This window comes from Falco peregrinus, chromosome 5 (genome assembly GCF_023634155.1).
Source record: "Falco peregrinus isolate bFalPer1 chromosome 5, bFalPer1.pri, whole genome shotgun sequence".
NCBI lineage: Eukaryota > Metazoa > Chordata > Aves > Falconiformes > Falconidae > Falco > Falco peregrinus.
In genome coordinates, this window is record NC_073725.1 from 13281858 (window position 1) to 13307192 (window position 25335).

The window sequence follows — 25335 nt, forward strand, 5'->3', positions numbered from 1 at the left end:
TCCTAGTACAACCTACCACAAAAGTCAATCAAACTTACAAACAAGCCTGAAGCTCAAGTATAAAACAGCTGCAAGTGAGGCAAAGATATATTTGCTGCACCTAGTTTCTCACCAATTTTCTCCCACAGCTACATCAAAGTCAAAGGTCCTCCAGCAGCCAGCAGGTAACATGACTGAATATGGGCACAAGCCTTGGATCTTTACAAATTCCAAAGACAGTTGCCATTACATTTTTCCCTGCAAATAAGGGAATTAAATTTCTGTTCTTCTTGACAATATAGTTAAATACATCTTCCAGACAAAATTCTCTAAAAAGAGGCCTAAGACTCTTGCTATTCATAGCCAAGTGATCTTTTTGTGCTCCTGTCACTAGCAAATACACCTCTGTTGTCTAGTCACTCGAATATTTACTGTAATTCACTGAAGTGTCCTTCTATAAAAGTTGTAAAGCAGAGCTTCATGAAGAACAGACACACTTACTGAAACTGATGACATAAAACTTTCCAATATCCCTGTAACTTCTATTAAAATGCAAGTAAAAGAGTGTTCTCCTGTAAGCAGAGCATTTAAATATAGAACAATTGGTTTTAAATTGCAGAGAACCCTACTGAGGTTGATCTTTTCTTGTTTCAAGTCATAAATGCCAGAGGATTTCTTTCAAATAACCACTTATTTTGTTATTATACCAACAAACAAGAATTCTGGTTCTGCAAGAGCAAAGAGGTTATTCTTCTGTCAGCCTGCTTCCTCTTGTTCAGTTTTATTTCAGATCTTTTCTTCCTCCAGCTTGCTGTTGTGGTTTAACCACTTTGAACGAGTGAAGGATAAGTTGTCTTCCACAGGTAACACGAAGTACAGAAAAAGGCAAACAAGAGAGTTTGCTGGATCATTAGGGTCAACATTAATCAACAGTTACACTATCTAGCATGAAACTCAAAGAAGAGCTGATGATCTGCAGAAGATGTATGTAAATCAGATCTTAGTGAAAGCTGTTGTGACCATGCCAGTGCACAACAGGGCAGCACTGCCTTTGCTTTTCTATCAGCTACAAAAGCAGGCTTCCCAAGGTAGGATTCCACGGTAGGTATCATCCACACCATGCACATTGCACTAGTTGCTTGGTATTCACAGACTGTGGACTAAGAGCTGAGTGCTGAATCCTACTGCTCTGATGCACAAACTGGAATTGAGAAATAAGGTGAGCTAACCAAGCCAAAAGATGCTCTATGCCTTAGAACTCACATTCAGTCCTCCAAGCTCTCTAAAATAAATTACGCTGACTACAGTAAGTGCTGTCTTACAGATTGTGGGAACGTATGTTAAAAGTTGTCCAACACCCACATCAGTACATTTCCACATGCTGGCCTTTGACTGACTACTTGGCAGAGTCCCTGGGCGAAAAGAGACACAGGACTGAATCTCTGCATTCTTACTACAACACTAGAGAGGACCACATTTAGCATTTGTAGCTTGTACAGTAGCCTTAGAGAATGAGCCACGTGTTACAGTTCTTGCTCACTGTAGAGTACAGAGCAATAGCTCCTGTAATTAACTGAAAAACCTACAGTTTTCATTTACCGTTTAAAGAACACAAATACTGCATCCATTTAAAAAAGGATTAAGGGCAAAAGAAATCCTAGAAGAAACGTGCTAAATACTTCAGAGCAGCACTGTACTCAGGACTTTGATTAATAGTAAACACTCTGTGGAATTTTTCTCCCTCATTAAGAGTGTAGCACCTAGAAGTCTTGGCTTGCTTCACAAGTTTGTGGCAAGCAGACTGCACCTGTAAGACACACACTGTCACATTAACTGCCCTATTTTTAAGATTTCACTCACTCTTAGTTTCCCTTCCTTTCACTCAGACACAAGCACACAGTCTGCATGCACTTTTCTCTCCTTCATGTTCTCCTTCCCCCTCTCACCTCTTTCCTGGCCCGTTGGACTTGTTTCTCCAGTTCCTCAGGTACCATCTTACCTCTAAGGGACACAGATTTAAAACTTTTTCAGTTACATTCAGATAGGTTAGTTATCTACCACACTACTGCATTTTAAAAAGGCTCAGAGACCACAGTCATGGCCTTTGTTTCCTTACCTTTCATCTGTTTTGATGAAGTAAACGTTCTCTGTACCAATACCCAGGAAGGAGGCTGCCTTCTTCATGGAGTAATGACACTGTAAATGAAAGAGGCGTGAAAGAACAGTTAAGTACACAATTAAAATGAAAGAAAGAAATTTCTCTGCATAGGGAAAAGGGACATTTCAATTAGTTTGATAGCAGCTAACAGCCATGGTAACAGTGTATACTAACACAAAAAGCAAACTGAGAAAGCTACACATCACCAAGACTATCTTGTATTTAACAATGACACATACTGCAGAAAATAAGACACAAAAAAAAAAAAAATGTGCACTGTGTTTAAAATGTAGGCTTAAAAGAAATTTTCTACTCCATACATTTTTTTAAATTGCATTAGAATGAAAAGTAGAAATTTTGAAGTGTTGTCAGGGAAGACTTATTAACCATTTTAAAATATTTTAATAGAACCTTGTCAAAAGCATCATGGAGTGTAAGAGTTAGAAAATGCATGAGAAGGTGCAAAGGCTGTTGAACCCAACAGCCTAGAAGCAATCGATAGGTCTGAAAGCCCAAAAGCACCCCTCCTTGGAAACTGGACCCTTAATTAGTATGTATCTTATGATATATCTAAAGCCTCTACCTCTTTATCCTTGTAATTTTTCTATAAGCTTTCTTGAAACAACAACTGTTGGCCACTGCTAGAGATAAGGTACTATGCTAAACTAACCCTTGGCCTGATCCAGCAACTCTCTTCATGGGATCAAGAAGCTCAAGTCCCAGGACTCGCCAAAGCTTGGAGAAGTGGTACAATTGGGACTTCCAAGGCCTTCAAAGCACTATCTCTGAAAAAGGAGGCATTGTGAAGGTTGTTCACATGAACGTGATCTTAGAAGCCATTGTGAAAGCAAGCAGACTTTAGACAAGACTCAGCACATCTGCAAAAGTTAGCATGGATTTTGCAAAAGGCTGCAGTCCGGACCAGTCTGCATTTTTCAGAAAGTGAAGTTACTATTTCAGCAAGGTCTCATCACAAGGATGTCTTTGAATAAGTACAGATACATGGAGCCCAATTCCCACTTTGCATTAAATAAAGGGCATTTATTTACTTATGAAGGCTATGAAGTGAGTGTAAAAGATGCCCCTTCACCTGCTCAAAGGATACTAGAAATGAGCCTTTATTCAATCAGAATGTGGGAAAATGGCTCTGGTGAGAAGGACTCAAAGCCCACAGTCCACCAAGTACTTTTTACAACTTTTTTTCTATTAAACAAACATTCAAGGTATATATTATCATATTTCCAGCATTCACCTCAATAAGGACTTGCTCTACTGTGTTTACTGTTGTTCCAGTATAAGAATATTTTCTTATTCCAGAATAAGAGTATGTTGATCTTGGCTTAACTCATTTTCAAGATTAGCCTGGGAATTCAAGATACAGTGACCTTCTTAATCTGAAGATATTGTTAGATGTCGAAACCACTCTGAATAACCTGCAGCATGCCAAATGTCTAGCCATTCATAGCAAAGGAATCCATTTTGAGAGTATGCAGCATATCATAGGATTACACAGTTCTCAGAATCAAGATCATCCAAGCCTTGGCCTACCACTACTTTTCCTCAAAAATAAAATCGGCTCTTTTTCACATTATTACTGAAGAGTTAAAATAACACATACTCCAGCAACTGTGAAGATGTCTAGAATTGTTACTTTTCAAACAGGAGGTGAAGCCAGGTGGTTAATTAATTCCATTTTCTTCCAGACAGTTCACACAAATGCAGTTACTGTGGAACATAATTATGAAAAATGTACAACATTTTAATGTGTGGGCACGAATATATTAAGGGTATTAAAGCCTGTCATGCTTATTTTGATCAGACTGATCATCTCAAAGGGCTCTTTTTCTTTCCGACAAAAAGGTTTCCGAAACCATCACCTGCTTTTTAAATAAAGGCATACAAAGACACTACCTGATACTACCAAGTAGTTTAAGAAAGCTTAATTTTGTAACATGACACATCCACAAAGCCTTCAGGGCTCATTCATTTAGACTGTTACAAGAATAATAACATACATAGGTGGATAATTAGTCTTACATTACATCATCAAATTGCATCAATAATGGTAATAATGATTGTAGAGTGGCTGTGTGTTGTTCAGTAGAAGTTTGGAGGTGTTTTCAACTAATTAGTGAATCACTTAAAATACAAGTTGCCTCCATCACTGATTTCTATCCATTAGGTTCAAATGAAAGGTATGAATCACCAAGCATAATCAGATCGCTCCACACTGAGGAAGCAGTAGACCTGCAAATTCAGTATACTAGTAAACAGGCAATCGCTAAATCATGTATTTTATTATAAAAAATGGTATGGGAGACTGGGAGGAAAAATAGAAGAGGGTTGAGCATCTGAGAGATGATACCAAAAAGCAGAGTGAAAGAGAAGAACAAAGGGAATACCAAAACAAAACAGGCTGCAAGACACAATTTCTTGTCTCCGCAAGTACTTCTATACCTCTAGGAAAATTTTGTCACGTCTTCAGCAGGACAGAAAAGGGACAAGATATGTACTACTACATGGACTTCGAATATGCTTTCTTTAGTGAAAAAAGTAGTCTTTCAGTTATACTGAAAGTCAGTTATACTGACTGAAAACATAGAAGAATTTCTTTTTTTTTTTCCCCTATTGCTATTATCACTAGAAGCCTTTATGCTAAATTACACTGCATCATTTAGCAGCTCCAGTTGCAACAATGTCAATTCACTTGTTCATAGTTCACTGTCGGGAGGGGGGGGGGGGGGGATGTACTTGTAACTAGATTACATAGTAATTACAAATAATTTAAAATACAGAGAGTTCAGTTTACTCTTGCCATGTCTTCTGCAGTTTTGTTTGTTTGGACATATTAAATTTGTATCCATTAGTAGTAAGAAATGAATGCCTTTGAGCACAGCATCAAATTGGAACAGCGCATTTAAGATGTGCTACTGTACTACTTTTAACTATAGCTAGACACAGTTTTTGTTTCCTAATAACGTTTACAAAGACATGGTACTTTCCCCCGTGCTCATTAAATCAGAAGATAAATTTGTATTTTCTTGATTTAGAAAAAGTTTCCTAGAAACATGATTGCATAAAGCAATTACATTATTGTTAGATTGTTTTATTACTCATTTTTGTCTGTTGTAATTTCAACAGGGGACAGCATGTTGAGTTAATGTTGTGCTCTCTCACTTTATTACTTTCATGATCAAGTTGCACTGGGGAGGAATTTAGTTTCATTGCATCTAAAAAACTGCTTATATCAGCATGCACATTTTACAGATCTTCTACCCTCAGCTACCTCAAATTTAGCAGATTTCTACCTTTTAGATCAATGCAATACAGTCTTGGGGCAGAACAAAGTTGAGATGGAACTCAAACAGCAAAAAGTGATCAAAAGGTGAGCTGACATCTGTAACTACAACTGTATTCAGCTCCTACAGAGCCACAAATGATGCCTCAAGGAAGTGGGATGTAGCAATTTCTCTACTACTGCTACTGTCTCCATAGGAATCACTCTGTAATGGTCCAGCAAGAGAACTACACAGTAGTAGCATGAACAGTGTTCATTGTGTATAACCGTAATTTTAAGTAGCTAAGCATTTTACTTGCAGGAACAAGGAGCCTGTTTATTCCTGAAAGCAAAACAGCACAAGAGGACCTTGGGTGGGCCATGCATTAAACACACATCTTCATGTCATCCAAGAACATACAAAAAGCACATAGCCCCCGTCCACATAAAATTAAGTCACTGACAAGTCTGTGCATTTTCCTGCACTACAGCAAGGCAACTTTTTCAAGTCTGCCAAGTGCTAGACTGAAGCTCTGGGACATGGCAACTCAAGATAAAAACAATTTCATTTCAACAGTGCTGAAGCCAAGCCCTAAAATGACACAAGTGCCTTCAGCAGCCATGTGTTTGGACTCCTTATCAATACTCTCAGTTCATTATAGCCTCATGGCTTCTCCATGCCAACGGTTTGTCTGATTCATATTGAAGATAAACACAGGTTGTTAACTTCTCCAGGACCTTTTATTTAAAAAAAAAAATAAAAAATTTCTTCTCCAGGTACCTCTTCAGGGAAAAAAAAAAAAGCACAAATGCCAAATAGAAGAAATAAAAGAAGACTCAAAATAAAAACAAATTTTAAAAGATTGTGTGACACAAGCATTTCAGCATACTTTTTACTACACATATACTCAATATGATGTAAACAAACTTCCAAAAGGTAATATAACTTGAACTCAGTACAGGTGGATCTAAAATAAGTATATATGAATATATTACCATTAATAAACACTAAAGACCTTAGACAAATGCCACAATATCTAACCACTAAAATGGGCAGTTTTACAGCAAGTGATTATTAAGTACTGAAGACAACACCATTTTGTGAATCAAGCAAATTATTACAGATCAAAAGCATCGCCTTACAAATAATTTACCAAGTTTCATGGTTTTGGTCTTCCGGGTGAACCAAAGAGACCAAAATAAATTTACTCTGGCAGTCAAATAAAATTTCTTTTGCCATGAAATTAAATGCTTGTTTGGTTTGGAGTATGAGAGTATATGTTTTAGTAAAATCTTGCAATGAAATAAAATGTTACTTTGCGATAAAAATTCCACATGCTTCACTTCAAAAGTATTAATGGAACATGTTTCAGTCTCATTTTCCCCTCCTTAGCTATTTTTAAGATATAATGTGGTGGATTAAGTATGAACTGGCACGCCCATTCACATGCACACTTTTCAGAATGAAAAACCTAAATATATTTTGCACGTGAAAAAAAAATCCCTTTATTTAGGATATTTGGATTCAGTACTAAAATATATGTGCTGTCTTGGACAACTTATGCAATACCTCAATCCCTCAGGCCTCTTCAAAATAAGTCTCTTGTCTATTTACACTGTAAACTGTTTGAAGCATAAACTTAACAGCTAAAATTATTCTAGTAACTATATACTTCCTAACACAAGATTCTCACTTCCACTGGGGCCTTTATATAGTGGAGTCAGAACTAGTAACAACTCTGTACTAATCAAATTATAAATTCTTAAAATTGGAGGGACAAGTGAGAGAGAAAAAAGCCTTAAAAAAATCTGCTTCAGAATAAATGTATGACTATACCTCGATTCCCACAGGCAGTTTGGGCACATATGACCCAAAAACTTTAAAGCTAGCCACATATTTTCAGTTATTTAACGAAGAACTGTCTAAAGTTCCAGCAGGTTTTTTTTTAAATGCTTTATGGTGGGTTTGGTTCTGTACCACAACCAATCTGTATCAAGACACAGGGCAGAGTGTGAGCTGCACAAAACTATCCCACAGGTCCATAAGTGCTCAGCTTAGTACAAATAAAAAACTGCAGAAAAAACTTTACATCCAAAACCTACCTAAGGTTCCTGCTAGACTTTATGCAGTGGGAAACAAAAAGCTACAGACCTCCACAACACACCACATGCATGCTGCTTCAGGTTTGCCCCATGTACTACCTATTCTTATATTAGCAATTTCTAAGAGCAGGAACATCTGTGTTTGTGTTCTGAAAGCAAGTAAGCTTCTGCAGGTAAACTTACCACTAGACTTCTCCACTTAGTTCCAATATTCCACGTCACACACTGACAACAAATTTATTGTAACAGTGCCCCATCAAATATGCAAATGATACAATTTTAAAGCCATTGAAAAATAAAAGCTCAACAAGCTTTTTTTGTTTTGTTTTTACCTCTTCCGAAGCAAACAGGACTAGTCTTGGCAAACCTGAAAGCCCTTTTTCCTTTATCTCAGGACAAAACTTGTATCTTGCTAAGTTCATCGCATACATATTAGAAACAGAGCCACCTGCAGAGAGACATACAAATATCATATTAGCCTGAGTCCTAGTATCTCTCCTGTGTTTCAGTGCTTGACCTATTAGGGAAAAAATAAATACAGTTAGCCTATAGATGCATCCATCATGGCCTATTTCCTTCTCAAAAGCCTACAGACCATTTGAACTTTGGGCTCTGCAGCATGCATGGAAACAGAGTGTATTTGAATGCTTTTTGGGGGTATTTCCTGAAGAATAAGAATTATGCCCAAACAGCTCTCCCCAACAGAGAACACCCTGCAACAGCTCCTTCCCATTCACCCTGAAGCACTGCCAGCTCAGCCGCCCGCACTGAGCTCTGCCGTGGCCTCACCATACACAGCCTAGGAGATCTCTTGGGCAGCCAGGGCTCATAGTATTGCGGGAAGAAAAAAGCCATTAGAAAAAAACTACAGTAAGCGGGAACTGGAAGATCTGCAAGGTGAGATCTGTATGGGCTTTATTCACTTAAAAGAACAAAACCAAAGCAGTAAGAAAACCCTGACATGAAACTAGCACAAAAAAAGTACAATTCATTTACCTTTTGACAGTACCTCAGTAAGTTTTAATTAAACAATTCTGCCATAAAAATCAAGGATTCTACTGAAAATATACATCAAATCTGATATAGGAAAAAAATCCACACCATTAGTATTTTTTTTCAAAAAGAATTCTAGGGGATTTTCGTTTGTTTGTTTTCCTACTACTACCATGTAAGCTAAAATTACTAACTTTGTTCTGTTTTTGGAGGGGGGTGTTAAATCCATTTACTCATTTAATTTCTCTTCTCACTCTCAAATTAGATAGAAAACCTTCACATTTAGCCTTATCATTTGTTATCCAAATAATCTGTGGAATAAAATCATTATGCTTCATTATTTCAATACAGTGGGCTAGAACACTGCTTTAAGAAACAATGGAAAACCATAGCTTATCAAGAAGCTTAAGAAATATTTGTTTGCTTGGCCTTATTGTAACATTTAATAAAACTATCAAAGGAATTAAGCTCACGACACTCCCACTAAGATAATTCTGGCTCCCACAGCTGATAGGCAGGATACACAGATCAGTGTCCTCAAGCACCACTGGTTGGTGGTCTCTGGCTCATAAACTGGCTCCCTGTCTGTCAGTTTGACTCAGTGCCATGAGGTTGTTGGTATGGCTGTTAATAAGGGTAGGAAGGGCACTAGTTACAAATAATTAATTTCCACATAATTATAGATTTATATTATTTAATATAGAACTGTTTTCATTCATTTGCTGATCAGATTCACAGAATTATTACCAGAAACACGTAAAATAAGCCTGAATTAAATAGCTCTGTGTGTGCATCACTTTTTTTTTGCATGCATTTTCAAATACTCTAAATGAATCCAATGTTCATGGAATTACTGGTATTAGCTGGTTTATAATGACTCAGCTTGAAATTTAAACAGTTCCTACCTGGATTAAATAGACCATCACCTTCTTCCCAGCCTATGAACTCAATCATTTTTTTGATGACTGCTTCTTCCACCAACAGAAACACAGGGGATACTTCATATGTATATCTGAACAAAAATAAAAACATCATGATTGGCATTAAGAGTACAGAACTCATGCCACACAATATTGCTAAAACTAAATAAAGGTTTCTTGCAGCTTTCTCTAATCTATCAGAAGCTGACCACCACCAGCAGAACTCTAAACTAAAAACACTATGTATCCAACCCAGCAGAGTAGCTGACAGTTCCAGGCTGCCTTGCATTGACACTTCCACTCTCAAAGTAATTTACCAGAGTTTGCTTTTAATGTAAGTCTGACACCTAAAAATCAGTTATAATGATCTATTGAAAACAACAACTACTTTTTGTTTAGGCTTTACATTTGCAAGCAAACAACAGGCAGGTAACCATTTGCATTCTACTCTGTGTAGAATACTTCAAAGGAAATGAACAATGGAGTAAGTCCAATTAACTTTTGTGCACTAAATAAAAGTCTAGGTTTAAAAGTACTGAAAAACAAAGATCTCTCCTCTTAAGCCTCACCTCACAAACTATGAAAAAAGGCCTTGTCAGATTACCCAGCCTTCTGGCAAGCTATTCAGCAAATCCAAACTATTTTCCCTCCCAAATTCCTGCACAATTCCTACCTCCTCTGTAGTACTGAAAACAGAAATCAGAATGGGCGGGGACAAAAAAACGCTGTTATTCCAAAAAGCATGCTAATTCTTCATCAAGAGAAGAACTACACTTACACACTTGGGTTCAGTGCTTCTGTAATGAAACGAGCCACTAATGAGTAATAATCTATTCCGGCATACAGCTGATTGAAAAATCTTGGATGACCTGAAAATGCAGATGAAAAGCAAGCAGTGACAAGACGTACATAAAAAAGAATATATCACAGGCCCTCTCAGTTGAACACTGATCACTGCAAACCACAATTCACTCCATCATTCTCTCAGTATATTCTGGACTTACTGTCCTTTTCTTAGGCTAGGCAATCTTTTCAAAGGAAATTTAATAAGCACTTTCAGGTCCCAAAACTAGGTCTGATTGATGTAAGTAGTGCACAGAATGAATGCAGGTTTTTCACAAGTTTCACAAATCAAAACAAGAAAAGGCATTGACAATTGAGTATACACGGTGCCTTTTAACAGTGGTCTTAAGAACCTGCAATGGATGCTTAGCCAAATTTTGCTAAGCAGTAGAATACAGAAACCTGCTGATCCCAGGCAGCTGTGCTTGTGCTCCCACCAAAGTCTGAGTATTGCAAGACAGGTAGTGTAACGGCTTGGAAAATACTGATGCAGACTTAAAACGACAAGTTAAGAGAATTTATTTACCTGCCTTGAAACACTGAGATATAACTAACTACGAGAAGATTCTGTACTATTGCTGACTATAAAAATGTCAGTTCAGCTTACGAGGGACCATCACCTAAATTTTAATCCACAGCATAGTAACTTTTACATGCAAAACCAGGTAAACTCTATGGCCCCATTTTATTATATCTGGGGCTTCACTAGATGTTTATACTTAAAGACTATTTGCCCAGCACGTTTTTACATGCAGTATCCTTCCTAAGGTCACAGTGTAACAAATGAAAATCTAACAGCAATTTGCAAAAGTAAGATAAACAGAACACCTTCCAGTAACTCAGTAATTATATCTGCATATTATTAGTGCACTCCCCCTGTAGATCAGTATTGCTATTTTTCTATGGTTTTCAAAGGCATGAGTTGACTCTCAAAATTATTTTACAGCTTTACTTTGTAGAAACGGTGACTGTAGCAGGGAACATGCCCTGGAAAAGCACAACTAACTATATCAAACGTTCTTCTCGCTTTCCAAAACACCGCTTAAGCTATGCTGCATCTGAAATCCTGAGCTACTGATCCACAGCGCTATTTCCTGAACAGATGTTGTTCATCTCTTTTCGCTAAAATTGAATTATACTACACGTGCTGCAGAAAGGTTAGCTGTAGAGAACTAATCCTGCAGAGATGTGGCGTACTGTCTCTGAAACACTGCAGGCTCTCTTCTCACAGCATCTGGAAGAGAAATTACTGCCTATCAGCAAATTAACACCCTATGAGACTATTGCTCAAAAAGAACAATAGTAAATGTAGGGTAATCATCACTAAGAATTTATGAGGGCAATGATGGTGACTCCACTCCTCACCGCTCAACAAGAAATCACGCACACAAAGGTCCTTCTCCTGCCGCCTGTTTTGCTACACTGTTATATCACACTTGTCTAGGCGACTTTCACAAGACTTCAAAATGACAGAAACTACCATTCATGTCAATGGCATTACAGGAATTAGTTTTCACTTAGTTTGCCATGATTACACATTTTAGTCAAACCTACGGTGACCAGCATTCAGTCAAACAGAAACACGGCCAAATGTTTGCATGCTTGTACAGGCAGGCAGAAAACAAACATTCACCCCCCTGGTCTTCTGAAATGCAACAGAACATTGTAAACATTATCCTGTCTTCCTAAGATAGCATACAAAATAACGTCACTAGCAATCACATTCCTACTGGTTTTGACGCTGTATTGTATAACATCCCGGCAGAGTTGCAAGAGTTTCTGATGAGATTCTCCCGTGTCCCTCATCTCCAGGTCAAGAATCTGCTTCAGTGTTTCAGGGGCTTGCCACTCACAAACCTAGTGAAGGGGATGGGGCGGGAAGACATGAGCAGTGAAAAGGTTAGCCAAGAGGAAGAGGTCATAAAGGTACAAACGCCACAATCAGCACTAGATGCCACCAGAAAATATCTCTGGTAAACCGGTCTCACAAAATCTTGGTTTTATTTTGTCTCTGGCATTGCTTGACCATAACAATTACGGTGGGAGATGCTGGAAGGCAGAAAAGCAAGAGGCCTGCAGCTCAAATTCTGTCCTTAGCTAAGGATTTGTAATCGCAGCATTTTCACATGCTGTTCTACCCAAGGGGTGAGAGAGCAACCAGTGCATGCCCAAAGGCAAGCATGATTAATTTGCAGCTCCTCTTCCCATACAGCCTCTAAAGCAGGGGTTCTGCAAAACCCATTGCAATCTCATAACACTGCCCTTTCGCAGTGGAAGCACATCTACTGTTCCTCCTTCTCCAGTACCAGTGCCCTTGAGGAGCGAACAAATAACTTCCCCTGCTCCAAACAAGAAAAACACTACACCCATTTGTCATCTCAAAGAAAGTGACCATTGTACTCCGAGATGAAAAAACTCATTATTTTCTGGCAAATATGCATGCTAACTATGTTCTTGAAAGGTTTTATAATATGATCTTTTTCAATTTGTAAGGCTGTCTTTTTATTTCAGAGCCAGGCGCAGACTAGAAGCAATTCTGAGGCTATTTAAAGTGCAATAAAATACAGCTTAGATGTATTTACTGTTTTTTTATCTCTGTTACAAATTCTCAACAACACTCTATGCCTTTACCTTTTCTGTTACATCATCAGCTTTCCGGATGACTTCTTCCATTATAATCTTACAAGCCTCTTCCACAAATTTCTCTCCTGCTTTTGAGTCCATTATTGGACCATTTAGGATGACCCCATCCACCAAAACAGCATTCTTCTTCTTCTGGAGCATCTCCTGTTTGCAAATACCAACTGTAAGATAAATAACTCATCGTTAGAGCAAGGCCTGGACAACCAAACCATCAACTAAAGAAATACTCTTTCATTGCTGAAGATTTAGTCAATTTAAGGAAAAAATTCACATGGACTTTTCACATGTACAAAAATCCTAGATTTTAGTGGAAGAATCTTTACAGACAAAAAACCCCGACGCGTTACTTCAAATCTAGATTGTTATTATGTAGATAATAATAGCCTACAGTATGGTATCTATTGCTTTCTGTAGCATACAAAAGCAGGCACGGCATCTTCCAAACACAGACGAAAATAACAGTTCTGGCCTAGAACATGATACAGCTGGATAAACAGAAATAATGTACGAGATAATAGGTATTTTTCTTAGCTGAAAATGTTTCCTTCCATACGTCAACCCTCCTGCTCCCCTTTTTTCACAAAATAATTTTCAGCTTCATTTCCCGTATCTTTATGCTGCTCCTTCCCACCTGCCAGTCCTATTGCTCTGAGCCTTCTTCGTCCTTTGCAAAGTTTCACTGACCTACACTCCGTGAAGATTAAAACCTCTTGAGATTGCTGTCAATATCACATACCTGTACTTCTCTCCTGTCTACACTTGTCCTATTAAGTGCCCTCAGTCACTAATTACAGTAATTTTCTGTGCAGATTATCTTGTTTATTCACTTTGATGACAATCTCTTTCCTCCCCCTCACCTTCATCCCCTACAAGATGTACTCTCCTGATGTGTTCCACAAACACATTGCTGCTTCCCCCTTTACGTTACTTCTGAAAGCACATCCAGGACGCTTCTAAGACGCTAGCCGATAGCAACAACCACATATCTATTTCATGTATTGATTTCATATGGCAAGATCAGGACTCCAGTTTTAATCAACATGAGGATAAAGGCCAAAGTGAGACATCTGGAGATATCAGGGAACAGACATTTGAAACAGTATAGCACTGAAAGGAGAAGCTGGAACTACCCATATCCAAATTATCTGGGTTACAGACAGCATCTGTCCACTGATCGCGCCTTAGAACAGCTAAGATCTACAAAGCCAGGCAGCGTTGCCTTGAAGGGTTCTCCATCTACAGTGAGGATGGTGGAAGGGTAAAGTGTATGAAGGAGAAAGTTCTATGCCCAAAACAACTTTATCGACTGCTTTACTTTTTGCTCCAGTTATAAAGTGCAGAAGAAAGGTAGCTTTTTCACATGTCTAAACAAACAACTGAATTTCCAGAAGACTGCCAGACACTGCCGTCTAACACATTCATCACACTTATCATAATTACAGCTTCTCATGCGCAGGAGGATATAGAAGAACAATTCTGCCTAGAAAAGCGTATGACTTTGAAGTCCATTGATTGAAAGAAACCCTGTCAATCCCATGAGGTTTTATTCACTGATGACTCAGAGAAGCTATTCAGTTTACTTTCACTTATCAGGAGAGATATGACAAACAAGATAAAATTCTAACATGAGATGGAACCTCAGGCTTCCCATAATACTGATAGCAAAAATGAGACCCCTAGCCTCTGCATTGCTAAAATTACTTCTATTTTTAATCCAAAGGGGTAAAATACTGAATTTTGCTGAACAAAGCAGCCTTTGGCACATTATTGTAGAAGATGCATAAATGTTCTTGTGGTACAGATACAGAACAAGAAGGTAAACAGTATTAAATCCTCAACAGGCAAAAAGGGAAAATCATAGGCATCAAAGACATCAATTCTCATCATGCTTCCCACTGCACCACGGCAGAGGCACCGTACAGAAACTGCAGCTTTGAAAGCCTTACAGGTTTTTCTCTCAAAACACAAGCTAGCAGGGCAACTTCACAAAACCCAAAACACCAGGTATTAACAAGGAATTGGAAGGCATCACGTCTTTGGGCAGAGAAAACAGGGACTATTTTTGGATTAAGAGTTATTTGATGCATAAATGGCTGCCTTAAATACCAACTAGGGTTTAACAAACACAAAAGAATCTCAACCTTGACATCACCTGGAGATGTTACCACCTCCACATATGTCAAAGGTGTTTTGTTTCTATGGAAAATCTAAAAAATTGTATGGGAGATTAATATCTATCACAGAGCACAGATGTTGGTACTTCCTTTGGTTACAGGAAGAACTGACAGTGGAGCAAAAGAACTCACTTTTTTATTTTCCCTCTGCTCCACTTCTCAGGTGTCTGCTAGAACCAAAGCTGTGCAAAAGCTTTTTGTTGGTGCCCTATTTCTGACACTTTCACACAGATACTACATGGATACTTTCATGACTTTATAATGACCTCTTCCAGGGATTGCGTAAAAAACAAAAGCAGAAGTTTACATTATTTTTTCTACCAGGTCTTTAGGGGGCTGGGTGATAGGTCTAACAACAGCTCCCTACTTGAAGCAGGTCTATTAACCTTTACACACAGTTTTACAGTCTCCATAGGAGACTTTGTGGAGCCCAAGGAAGAAGACATTCTCTAGAAAATGGGTGAGAGTCTACCACTAGTCCCAACGCATCTGTGTTGAGCCTCAGGTATAGTCTATGAAAGAGAAAGGCAAAGCAGAGGGGTCAGAAGGAAGGGGGGGAGAGGAGTCTTCATTTCAACAGCAATTTACCTGTGTAAGGCTCCAGCAAACAGTTCAGGACTTAGACCACATTATATTTCATGAAATAATAAACCTTGAAGTTATTTAACACTTTTTCAATATTTTTTTGGTTATCACTTACCGTTTCAGTCTGAACTTGCTGAGAGAAATTCTGCCCTGGATCACATCATAAGGATGCTACTGGAAATTAATAGGAACAACTATTTCATAATCAGCAGCTAAATCAAGCCCCCAAAATACACAATTTCTAAGATAAAGGTCTTCAGGTCTGGAAGAGCACTGTTGGATATACATACATCATGACTTTACTGCAAATCCTGTGAAACTTAATCTACTTATAACTAACTGACTTTGGAAGTTCTTATGAGAATTCCAAACTCTTCTTTACTGAAAAATAAACTTAAGATTCCTCTTGGTAGATTAAAAACCTTGCAGAGGAAAACAAAGCAGATCATAAAAAGATCTGAATTTCCACAATATTTTTTTATCATGTATATTAAAAGATCCTATGACCAATTCATTATGTTTTAGATAGGTGAAACTCCAGAAAGATTCAAGGTTCGCTTTTTATGTCACAGTACCCAAATTAAATAGCACATCTTTTAACACCTTCTCAGAGGTCAGCATTCAAGGTAAGAAACACACACGCTGTCTTTACAAGCTGATAATTCATGTTGGCTCTTTAAAAATGCTCAAAACATTATTTTTAAATAATTTGGGGCCTTTTATGTATCTGTCTCAAAGACACCTGATTGCACTAAGAGAATGTGTTTCACATGAAGCCCACTTCATAGAAACTGCACCTTGTCACATAAACCTTTTTTGTTTCCAAACGTGATAGGCAAACCATCTAGAGATGTGGCTGCAATAAATCTACTCTTTTCTATTTAAAAATATAGAAACAGACTCCTAAGCAGACTCAGAAAACAGATTTTCAGAAAGTATATCAAATGCAATTGAGCCAAACGGCCCCAGGCTTGAAACAACTAAAACTTTACCAAATGGAAGTGCTTTAAATCAGAGATTAAGGATTATTGACTGTTGAAGATATCCTTCTGCAAAAGGGAAGACTCAATCCTGCTCCAATGGAAGGCAACTGGGCATTTAGCCACTGGCTTCAGCAGCGGCAGAATCAAGCCTGCAATTCTTACATTTTATCCTGAATGAAATATTCTATTACAGAAGCCTAAGGATTTCCAACCAGCATTTCATTTTTATGATCAATGTTATTCTCCCAGCAGAAAACAAATCAATTGGAGCTGAAATAATGCACAGAAAAATAAACATTATTTTAGATGTTTCCGTATCTTTATGTAAGCGCTACCAAGTATTTTAAAAGCTGCATCTGTGTTTCCATAAACATACAGAAAGTTTCACTGCTAAATTCTTGCACTACAGAAAGAAACTGGAGCCTTGTACTTGGCATGTTCTGACAACATTTGGGAGAGTAGAATAAAATAACCAGAAAGATTTACTGCTCGCAAGAAAGAGGCAGGAACAGAAGGGGGTGAAAGAGTAGCTTGTGCTTGAATGCAAGAGCCAAATCCTGTTCACCGCTGACTATTTGAGCAGATGCAAAAGGCTGGCTTTGGCCAAAGGCTGATTTCTCCTTTGTAACAAATGCAACAGGAATTGTCAGCATTAATCAAAAACAGAATTTCAAAGTTCTTATTCTGTATGATCTAGTCATGGTTCTTCTTTCAGAAGACCTCAGTATTTTCTCCAAATGTGTCCAGCAAAAAAAAAGCAAACTTGAATGTCAAGACTCCACACCACCATGTTTAATGATTGCTGTGGTGCCATGTGGTGTATCAAAGCATTAAAACACAAACTTATCCCATAGTATGCAGCTATTTGAGACCCCTGGCATACATGATCTTTAAAGACACTTTTTTTTTCCCCCCCTTTAATCACAGCTTTCTGTATGCACATGACTGAAGTAAAATCACTCTGGTTTTTAAAGCAAAATACATTGTTTCTTAGTAAGCTGATCTCCCAGACATGCTGCCAAGTAGAGGAGATGCAGGTTTCTTAGAATACAGTATATAAGTTGACTTGGTGTCCTGATAAGACCATCCATATGAAAAAAAAGTAGGCACAGGTCCCGTAAGGCTCATGCAATTGTGCCTGTACTAGCTGTTCCTGTTTTGCAGGTTTATGGACCCGGCCTGTGGACAGGGAACAAGCTGGGTGCTTCCTTCAGAAGGTCTGCAACGGCCCTCCGCACCCAAGAATCCTCCGACTTGAAAATGCAGACATGACCTTCACAGAGCAGGACCAGAGGAACACAAAAGCGCTTGTGTTCAGGCTCAAAGGCCCCTCAACAGACTCTCGGAGCACACTGCTAGCACTGAACCACAACAGTACAACAAACGGGTCCTATTCTCCGTCCCACACCAGAGTTTCCCATTCTGGAAGGACAGGTTGGGAGGAGAGAGAGAAATCTGGAGAGGAGCCCCACAGAGAATGCAAGGTCTGTGCTAGGAGAAAGGTTCTGCTTTCCCGAGTCCTGGCGGATCACCCTCATTAGCTGAGTGGCATGATATATTGCACCCGTTCACTGCGTGCCCAGTGTTTGCTATACACAACAGTACTAGGCAGAATATGCTTTTGTCAGTTTTTTCAAAAAAACGTTAAGAAACAAAAATCAGGAATTTTTATGTGGCCAAACCTCAGGAACTGATGTTAATATTTAATAACTTCTCAATGCCCTAACCAAGTAACTGCAGGAATGAGTCATGCGGTAACATTTCCAATTAGGAAGAAAGGCTGTGGAGAATTGGAATTCACCTTGATGCAAAACTGAGAAACGGCAGATGCCAGCAATGAAATGGAAATCACAGCACCCTGACCCCAACGAGATTCTCTCAGCTCACATGTTCTGATTTTTAACACCTCCCAACAACAGGAAGCATCTGAGAAACAAAATGGCTTTTATTTTAATTAGAACTTGCACATTGATAATGAACATTCCTTTTTCTGTGGGGAAGTAAATATATTTGCAACATACAAGTCAATCACAGGCACTATGCATGGGACAGCAAAGTTAACAACTTCAGCAGGCGAAGTTCAGACAGAAGTGGTGAATAAGTGTGACTGACATGGAATATAAAGAATCCTTGAGATTTCTTTCTCTGCTTCCCACTGGAAAAAACTGAAATGAAAATGCAATTGAGGTTGTTTTCCAAATGTAAGTCCTGCAACTTGACTTAAGAGTCCACTACAGCCTGTAATTTCATGCAAGAACTGTATTTTCAGTCACAATATAAAACCAATTTTTAACTCCAGTCTTTCAAAAATCAGCTAAGAAAGCAGTAATTTACTAAAACTGAGTTTTCTGGGATTCAATGCAACTTAAAATGTAACAATAGATGGAAAGCCTAAATTTCTTTTTAGGAAGTTTTCCCTCTACGTTCAAGTGACAGACAGAACAACTTTCATTTTTTGTTAACATCATAAACACTTCCATATTTTCTGTTTCCTACAAAGAATTTCCAATTACTGCTCACTAACTTAGGTTAACGACATTGCTCTGAGATATGTCATTATTTACTAACAACACAGGGAAGCTAGTGCACAGTAAAATGGGATGCAACTTCACAGCCCACTAGGTCCTCTGAACTAGTTTCTACATAGACATTCATAATTTATTAGCATATTATGTATGGCAAAGTAGTTCAATCCACTTTCAAAATGTAGCAAGCTGCCTTGCATAAACTACTTTAACATTGCTGGTGAGATCAGCAGCAACCACACAGATGAGGGACCCAGCAGGGCTCTGGATCCATCACTTCAGATTGTGCCTGCCTTGATTTTTCCATGTGGTTTTGGTGAAACCACTCCTGAGCTGCAAGAAGCCAAGCTGCTGGGTGACAAGACACATTGGCAAGTGCCCACAGAAGACACTGGCAGTCCTTTTCAAGGGCAGCAGCCTGGATGGTGCATGGCTGAAGCACAGACCTGACCACGCTATGCATCCTAGGGCTCACCAATGAGACTGAGTAAACCCTGCCCCAGCAGGGCAGCTGGAAGAGGCCCCGAAGGCCCCACACCACTCGCAGTCTGACTGCACTCGTATCTTCCATTTTTCCTCTAAGGAAAGCAAAAGATGGATGACCTGCTTTGGGGTTTTTTTGACCAAGCCAAAATTTTAATCTGTCATCTGAGATGAGCATCAGCACTGCAACCAAACACCAGGTACATACAGGATTTGTTGCCTGCTCTTCCCCCTTCAGGCAGGTGTAACAGCTTTTTAACAAGATCCATTGGCCCCAAAGGAGGCTCAATAATCCTTGAACAATGGAGTAGGTCTGCTTGAGAAAAACGAGTTCAAGAAGTGCAATGAGACACAAGCTCTCTTGCAGTGTAACCAGTGGAGGGATGCCAAGCTGCTTATGAGACAACCTTTCTTGTTGAAACCCTGACATTTGCCAACGGATAACATCATATTTATGAGGCTTTTCAGCTTACGTAAGGTGAGATGTTACGAAGGGCAGAGACATCCAAGCTTTACAGCCAGAAGCTCTTCCAAAGTATCTAGATTTAACCAACTACTTTGTAGAGTTATTGCTACTTCACTGACAAAAGACCTTGGTCACTAAGGGCCACTTTCTTCATCATATTTATGGCACTGAAAAACCTCTGGTCCAGTGACTTTTTCTTCAAAGACACCTTTATTTGCTGATACTTGCAAGTTTTTCATTTAAAAAAAAAAAAAAACAACACACAAATAAAAAAAACTCAAAAAGCAAGATCACATATACTCAAGAAACAGTAATAGAGATGGATATACACACATTTCAACCAGGTCAAAGCCACTCTTTTATCGTCAGACTAGCCTGACAATAATCAACAGAAACAACTGCCACTGACAGGCCAAAAAGCAACAACCATTTGCTTTTAAAATTTATTATTTCATCATTGCACACATATAATCCCCATTAATGTTAAAATAACTTGCATGCACAGACAGGAGAATAAAGGGGGGGGGGGGGGGGGGGTAGTGGCACCAATTTAGCCATGTAAGCTGAGTATCCTTGAGCTATCAATGCTTTATAACCAAACACCTCCAACAACCTCTATAGTCTGTGACACAAGAAAAGGCAAAAAGGGGACATAAGAAATTTAACTTTTTTTTTTTGCAAAGCCTGAAGAGGTATTTTCTGTAAATATCTGGAATAAGCGTTAGGACTGACTGTCCCAAACCTGACTGTGGGGGGCCGGAGGAAGTCAGCAAAATACAGACATGCATTTCAATGGGTCCATTTTTTCTGTTTTAAATATGTAATAAATGCTTATGGAAATACAAATGGTCTAAAAAAAAAAGCAGACTGCTTAAAATAATCAAGGGCAGCAAAATTAAGGCACATGAAATCTAAACTGTTTAATAGGCAATAACTGCTGAATCAGTATGCAACAAGATCTCCCAATGCATTAAAAAGTCACAATTCTTGGTTGTGTAAGTGACAGCTTAAAAGATGCCTTAATCAAGAAAGAAGAATTATTTATTGAACTTCTCAAATGTCAAATTAAGCTTCTTCACTAAACATTCATTAACTGCCAAGAAAATTCTTATTAATTTTAAAGCATAACAAATGCACTCACACAGAATGCCTTTATTTGATGCAAACTTCATTTCTTGCAAACCTATGTTTCCCTTCCTCTGATGAAATAATATTAGCAAAGATCCTAATATCTTTTTTATCAGATCAGATGTTAAGATGCAGGAGAGATCCTGTCCCTCTGTTCTGACCAAAATACTAACGCGAGTGTCACATTACCAGAGCTTTAAAGTCACCCTAACTTCCAGGATGTTTTACCATGCTTCACATTACAGCTGTTTGAGATGGCAACACAGCAGCATCTTACATGAAATATATGTTTGCTGACTTATCTCCCCAGTCTGCTGGCAGACTCAAATGACGTAACACCTCAAACATACCATAAACACACACCAAGCAGCCAGCAATTCAGAAGTCAAAAAGCAGCATACTGCATAAATGCTGGCTGCTCCCTTCCCCTTGTGGTTTCCAGCTCCAACTCTGTGGTACTTGATGAGCTAGTAAACTACTTCAAATCCTGCTTAATAGACTCAGCCTTTATCCCCACAAGGAAACATCTCACCTTTTTTTTTTTTCCTTTTTTTTTTAATCCAAACACAGAATTATCCAGGCTTTCTCCGTGCCAAAACAACCTTGGAATGCTACCTCATGTCAAATGACTGAAGGATATATGCAGTCAAGATCCGTTTCTGCAGCTAGAAGTCGGAATCTACAACTTGGCTGCCTCTCATTAATGGGATTTTGCTACCTTTTGCGTTACTGGGAGCATAGCCTAAAAAATCCTCCTACTCACCCCTGCACAGTCATTAAGGCTGACCATGTGGACAACGGTGATAAGGTCTGCGAGAAATTAGGCTCAATTAGCAACAAGCAAGATGAACCTCACAAGCACTTGCTTTCAGATACATTAAGGGTGCTTAAACAAAACCAAAAAAGGAAAAAAACCAAGTGTCACCCCCAAAGAGTACTCCCGCTGTATTCACCACAGTGGCCACTACAAGGGTAACTCTATGCACATCCAAGTATCTGCTCCAGCTGTACCCACTCTGCCAGCTGCTCCAGATGTGCAAAGCAAACGCAATGCTACTGCTGCAACAAGCAGGTACCTTCAGACTCTCTCTCCTAGATGTTCTCCCATATAACCTTAAAAGCTAGGAGTACATCAAACTAGTACTGAAAGGAGAAGTGCACATATCAGCCCAGAAGGCCTGGTTTTATCTGTGGATTCACAACTGCCAGGGGGAAAAAAGGCAGCTTTCAGCAGGCAGCAAAGACCTTACCACCTCAAGAACCAATGAGCCCCATTTCTTCAACAGCTCATTATAACAGGAGCAAAATCTTTCCCCTGATCCCAAATCACCTGAATTCACAAATAAAGCAACGATCACCATCTGTAGAAAAGGCTACAATGCAGCTCAACCTCCTTCACCATCCCACCCATGTGAAGTTAATTCACCAGACACAACCTGACAGAAACCACCACAGCAAATCACTAAAAGTAAAGGGAAGAGAAGACAGGGAAAGTAAAGAATTCCTCACAAGAGATAAAAGTATGCAAAAGTTACAGATGCTACTAATGAACATGGCAGAGACTGAAAATCCTGCAGCAATAAAGGCAGGGATTGTATTTTCATTAGATGCATTCTGTCTTAACAGTACAAAGGCAATTAGACTTTTGGTAGAATACTTCAGGCAATACTTGAACAAAAATGCTACTACCCAGCTGAAGGGGAACACCAGGATCTCAGTCTTAGCAACCACTAGCAGCTTATACTTGGTGTTGTCTTGGCAGAGGATATTAAGATAAGCTGCAAATAGCTTTTGGACCTGCTGTCACTCATACAGTACTGCCCTTGATACTCACATACTACAGCTGTTGCTACTTGCACAGTACAGCCTTAAACTACTATGCACTTTAGAACACATTTACTGCACACTAGAATTGTCACGTAACTCTACAATGCTCATTCAATTTATATCAAATCAATCAAAACGGAACCACTGTTCTTAAAATACTAAGCTTGTGGACTTTTCCTTTAAATACATTATTTTGTTTGGAGATTTTCCACCAGTACAGTGCTAATGACTTGGGTCACCCATAAATACACGGCACTGAACATCTGGGAGACTTTCTCAACCAGGGAGTAAAAACTTTCATAGCATCTCATCCATGCTTAGGGTAAAAAAAAAAAAAAAAAAAAAAAGTGCCCGAGTTTTTTTTGTTTTCATAAGAGATTCCTAGTTTGGGGAGCAGATAAATTCTTATCAAGAATATTGATCTTGTAGGAAAGGGGGCAGCCATCTGCAAATGCTTTTACAATTTTCTGACTTTGCAACTGGTTTCCACTTGCAAGCCCAAGGAATTAATTTCTTAACTTTGCACATAATGGCACAGGTGAAGACCTGGTGCACCACAATTCAGTCTCTGCACTTCCTAGGCTTCCCCAGAGGTCTCATTACTGTATCAACCATAGGTCTTCCACATTCCCAACTATCACAAACACATGGTCGACTTTTATTTTTTCCTTACATAATGATGCAAGGCCTTCCTGTTACGCAGGTAAACTAGTTAACTCGGTAATACATTTGTAAAACAGGATTAACTTCTCCCTTCCTGGGGCCTTTTGCTGCAAAGCGAATCCCTGTATGTACGGCCATGCCCGTTTTATTCTGATGCCTAGCAAAAATTACAGGACACCAGTCTTTAAGGATCATTTACTTCAACAAAAATACTGTGCCATCGTAATGTTTTTATAACCACTGTTGCAAACTCTGTACCTGATTAAACCCTTCTGGCTGCGTTACCGCGGCTCTGGAGCTGGGCAGCAGCAGCCCCCGCACGGCTCCGCGCTGGGGAAGCCCCCCCCGCCCCGCACCGTGCCTGCGCGCCCACCCTGCCTCCCTCCTCTACCCCGGGGTCCCTCTCCTGCCCGGGCCCGGCGGCAGCGGCGGCGGGGAGGCTCCGGGAGCCCCAGCAAGCCGGCGGCCGGCACAACAAGGGGCCCAAGGCCCCGCGCGGGGCAGGGAGCGGGGCGCTCCCCTCCTCCCCGAGCACCGCCGAGGGGCGCCGCGCCGGCGGCCGCTGCCTGAGGCGCGGCGGGCGGGGGCCGCTGCCCCGCTGAGGTGCGGGGTGAGGAGGGAGAAGGCGGCTCTGGCCCCGCCGGCATTTACCCTCCATCTCGCCTTCGTGGTGGGAGCCAGGTGCGGACCGGAGGGGAGGCACCTCCCCGGCGTCGCCCTGTCCGCTCCCGCGCCGAGCCGTCCAGTGCCGCGCCGCGCCCGCAGCCTTCCCCCCACACGCCGGCAGCCGCTCAGCTGCTGCCTCCGGGCCGCCTATTAATACCCTCGGCGCTGCTGGCCCGGCGCCACCGCCTCCTCCGGCGGGGGGGAGGGTGGCGGGGCACGGCCGGGCGCGGGAGGGAGCTGCCCGCAGGGTTCCCCTGCCCGCCGTGAGGGGACCGGCGGCGGGGAGGCTGCCCTAAGCAAGGAGGGAGCTTTTCTTGCCCGGGCGCTGCCCTTACTCCGAGGTCGAGGGTTCACTGCTGTCGCTGCTTGTGACAGAGTTTGTTTCGGTACCTCAAAAAAGCCTGACCCGGCGCCGTAAAACCCTTCCCGGGGGTGAGCGGCGGCAGGCGCGGTGAGGCGGCCCCTCCAGGCCGCCCCTGCCGGGCCCGCCGCCCTGCCTGCACGCTGCCGCTCTCAAAGCCCGCCGGCCGCTGAGACCTATTTTAAGGCCTCCGAGCGAGCTGGGGCTGACCTCCTTATTCCAGTTGATTCCAGGACGCCAGCCCCATTCAACGCAACACAAGCCTTCTTGGTTCTCACCCCTCTATTTCCTCGTAACTGCCGCCGCCTTTAAAAAAAAAAATGCAAACAAGCTTGCTTTCTGTTAAAAGGCGTTAGTGCTGTCACAGCAAGGTCTGAAAGTGTCCAAAAACTAACCACCAAAGCCCCCAAAAGCTCACGTCTTCCTTTAAAATTTCAGCCTGATTAAAAGTTTGGCAAAGAGTTTTGGAAGCTGGTGAAATACCCGGGTGCGGATTAAACATTTATTCATGCGTAGTATCCTCATCTTTCTTGTTTGTGAGGAAACCAGCTTAGCTGT

At 40.3% G+C, this 25335-nt stretch overlaps 1 protein-coding gene across 2 annotated transcripts in view; it reads right to left on the bottom strand.

The window, feature by feature from the left end:
- GADL1 (glutamate decarboxylase like 1) overlaps window positions 1-25335 on the bottom strand; it is a 135582-nt gene that overhangs the window by 60873 nt on the left and 49374 nt on the right. The window contains exons 1-8 of one of the 2 annotated variants that reach the window (XM_055806579.1): window positions 24402-24560; window positions 12905-13077; window positions 12004-12130; window positions 10209-10299; window positions 9416-9522; window positions 7850-7965; window positions 2096-2175; window positions 1926-1980 (exon numbers count right to left, since the gene is read on the bottom strand). In XM_055806579.1, coding sequence (XP_055662554.1) covers window positions 1926-1980; window positions 2096-2175; window positions 7850-7965; window positions 9416-9522; window positions 10209-10299; window positions 12004-12130; window positions 12905-13077; window positions 24402-24408 — 756 coding nt within the window. In that variant the 5' untranslated portion in view covers window positions 24409-24560. Of the gene's footprint in view, window positions 1-1925; window positions 1981-2095; window positions 2176-7849; window positions 7966-9415; window positions 9523-10208; window positions 10300-12003; window positions 12131-12904; window positions 13078-24401; window positions 24561-25335 lie in introns of those variants that run through there. The other variant, XM_055806581.1, reaches the window with a different exon arrangement.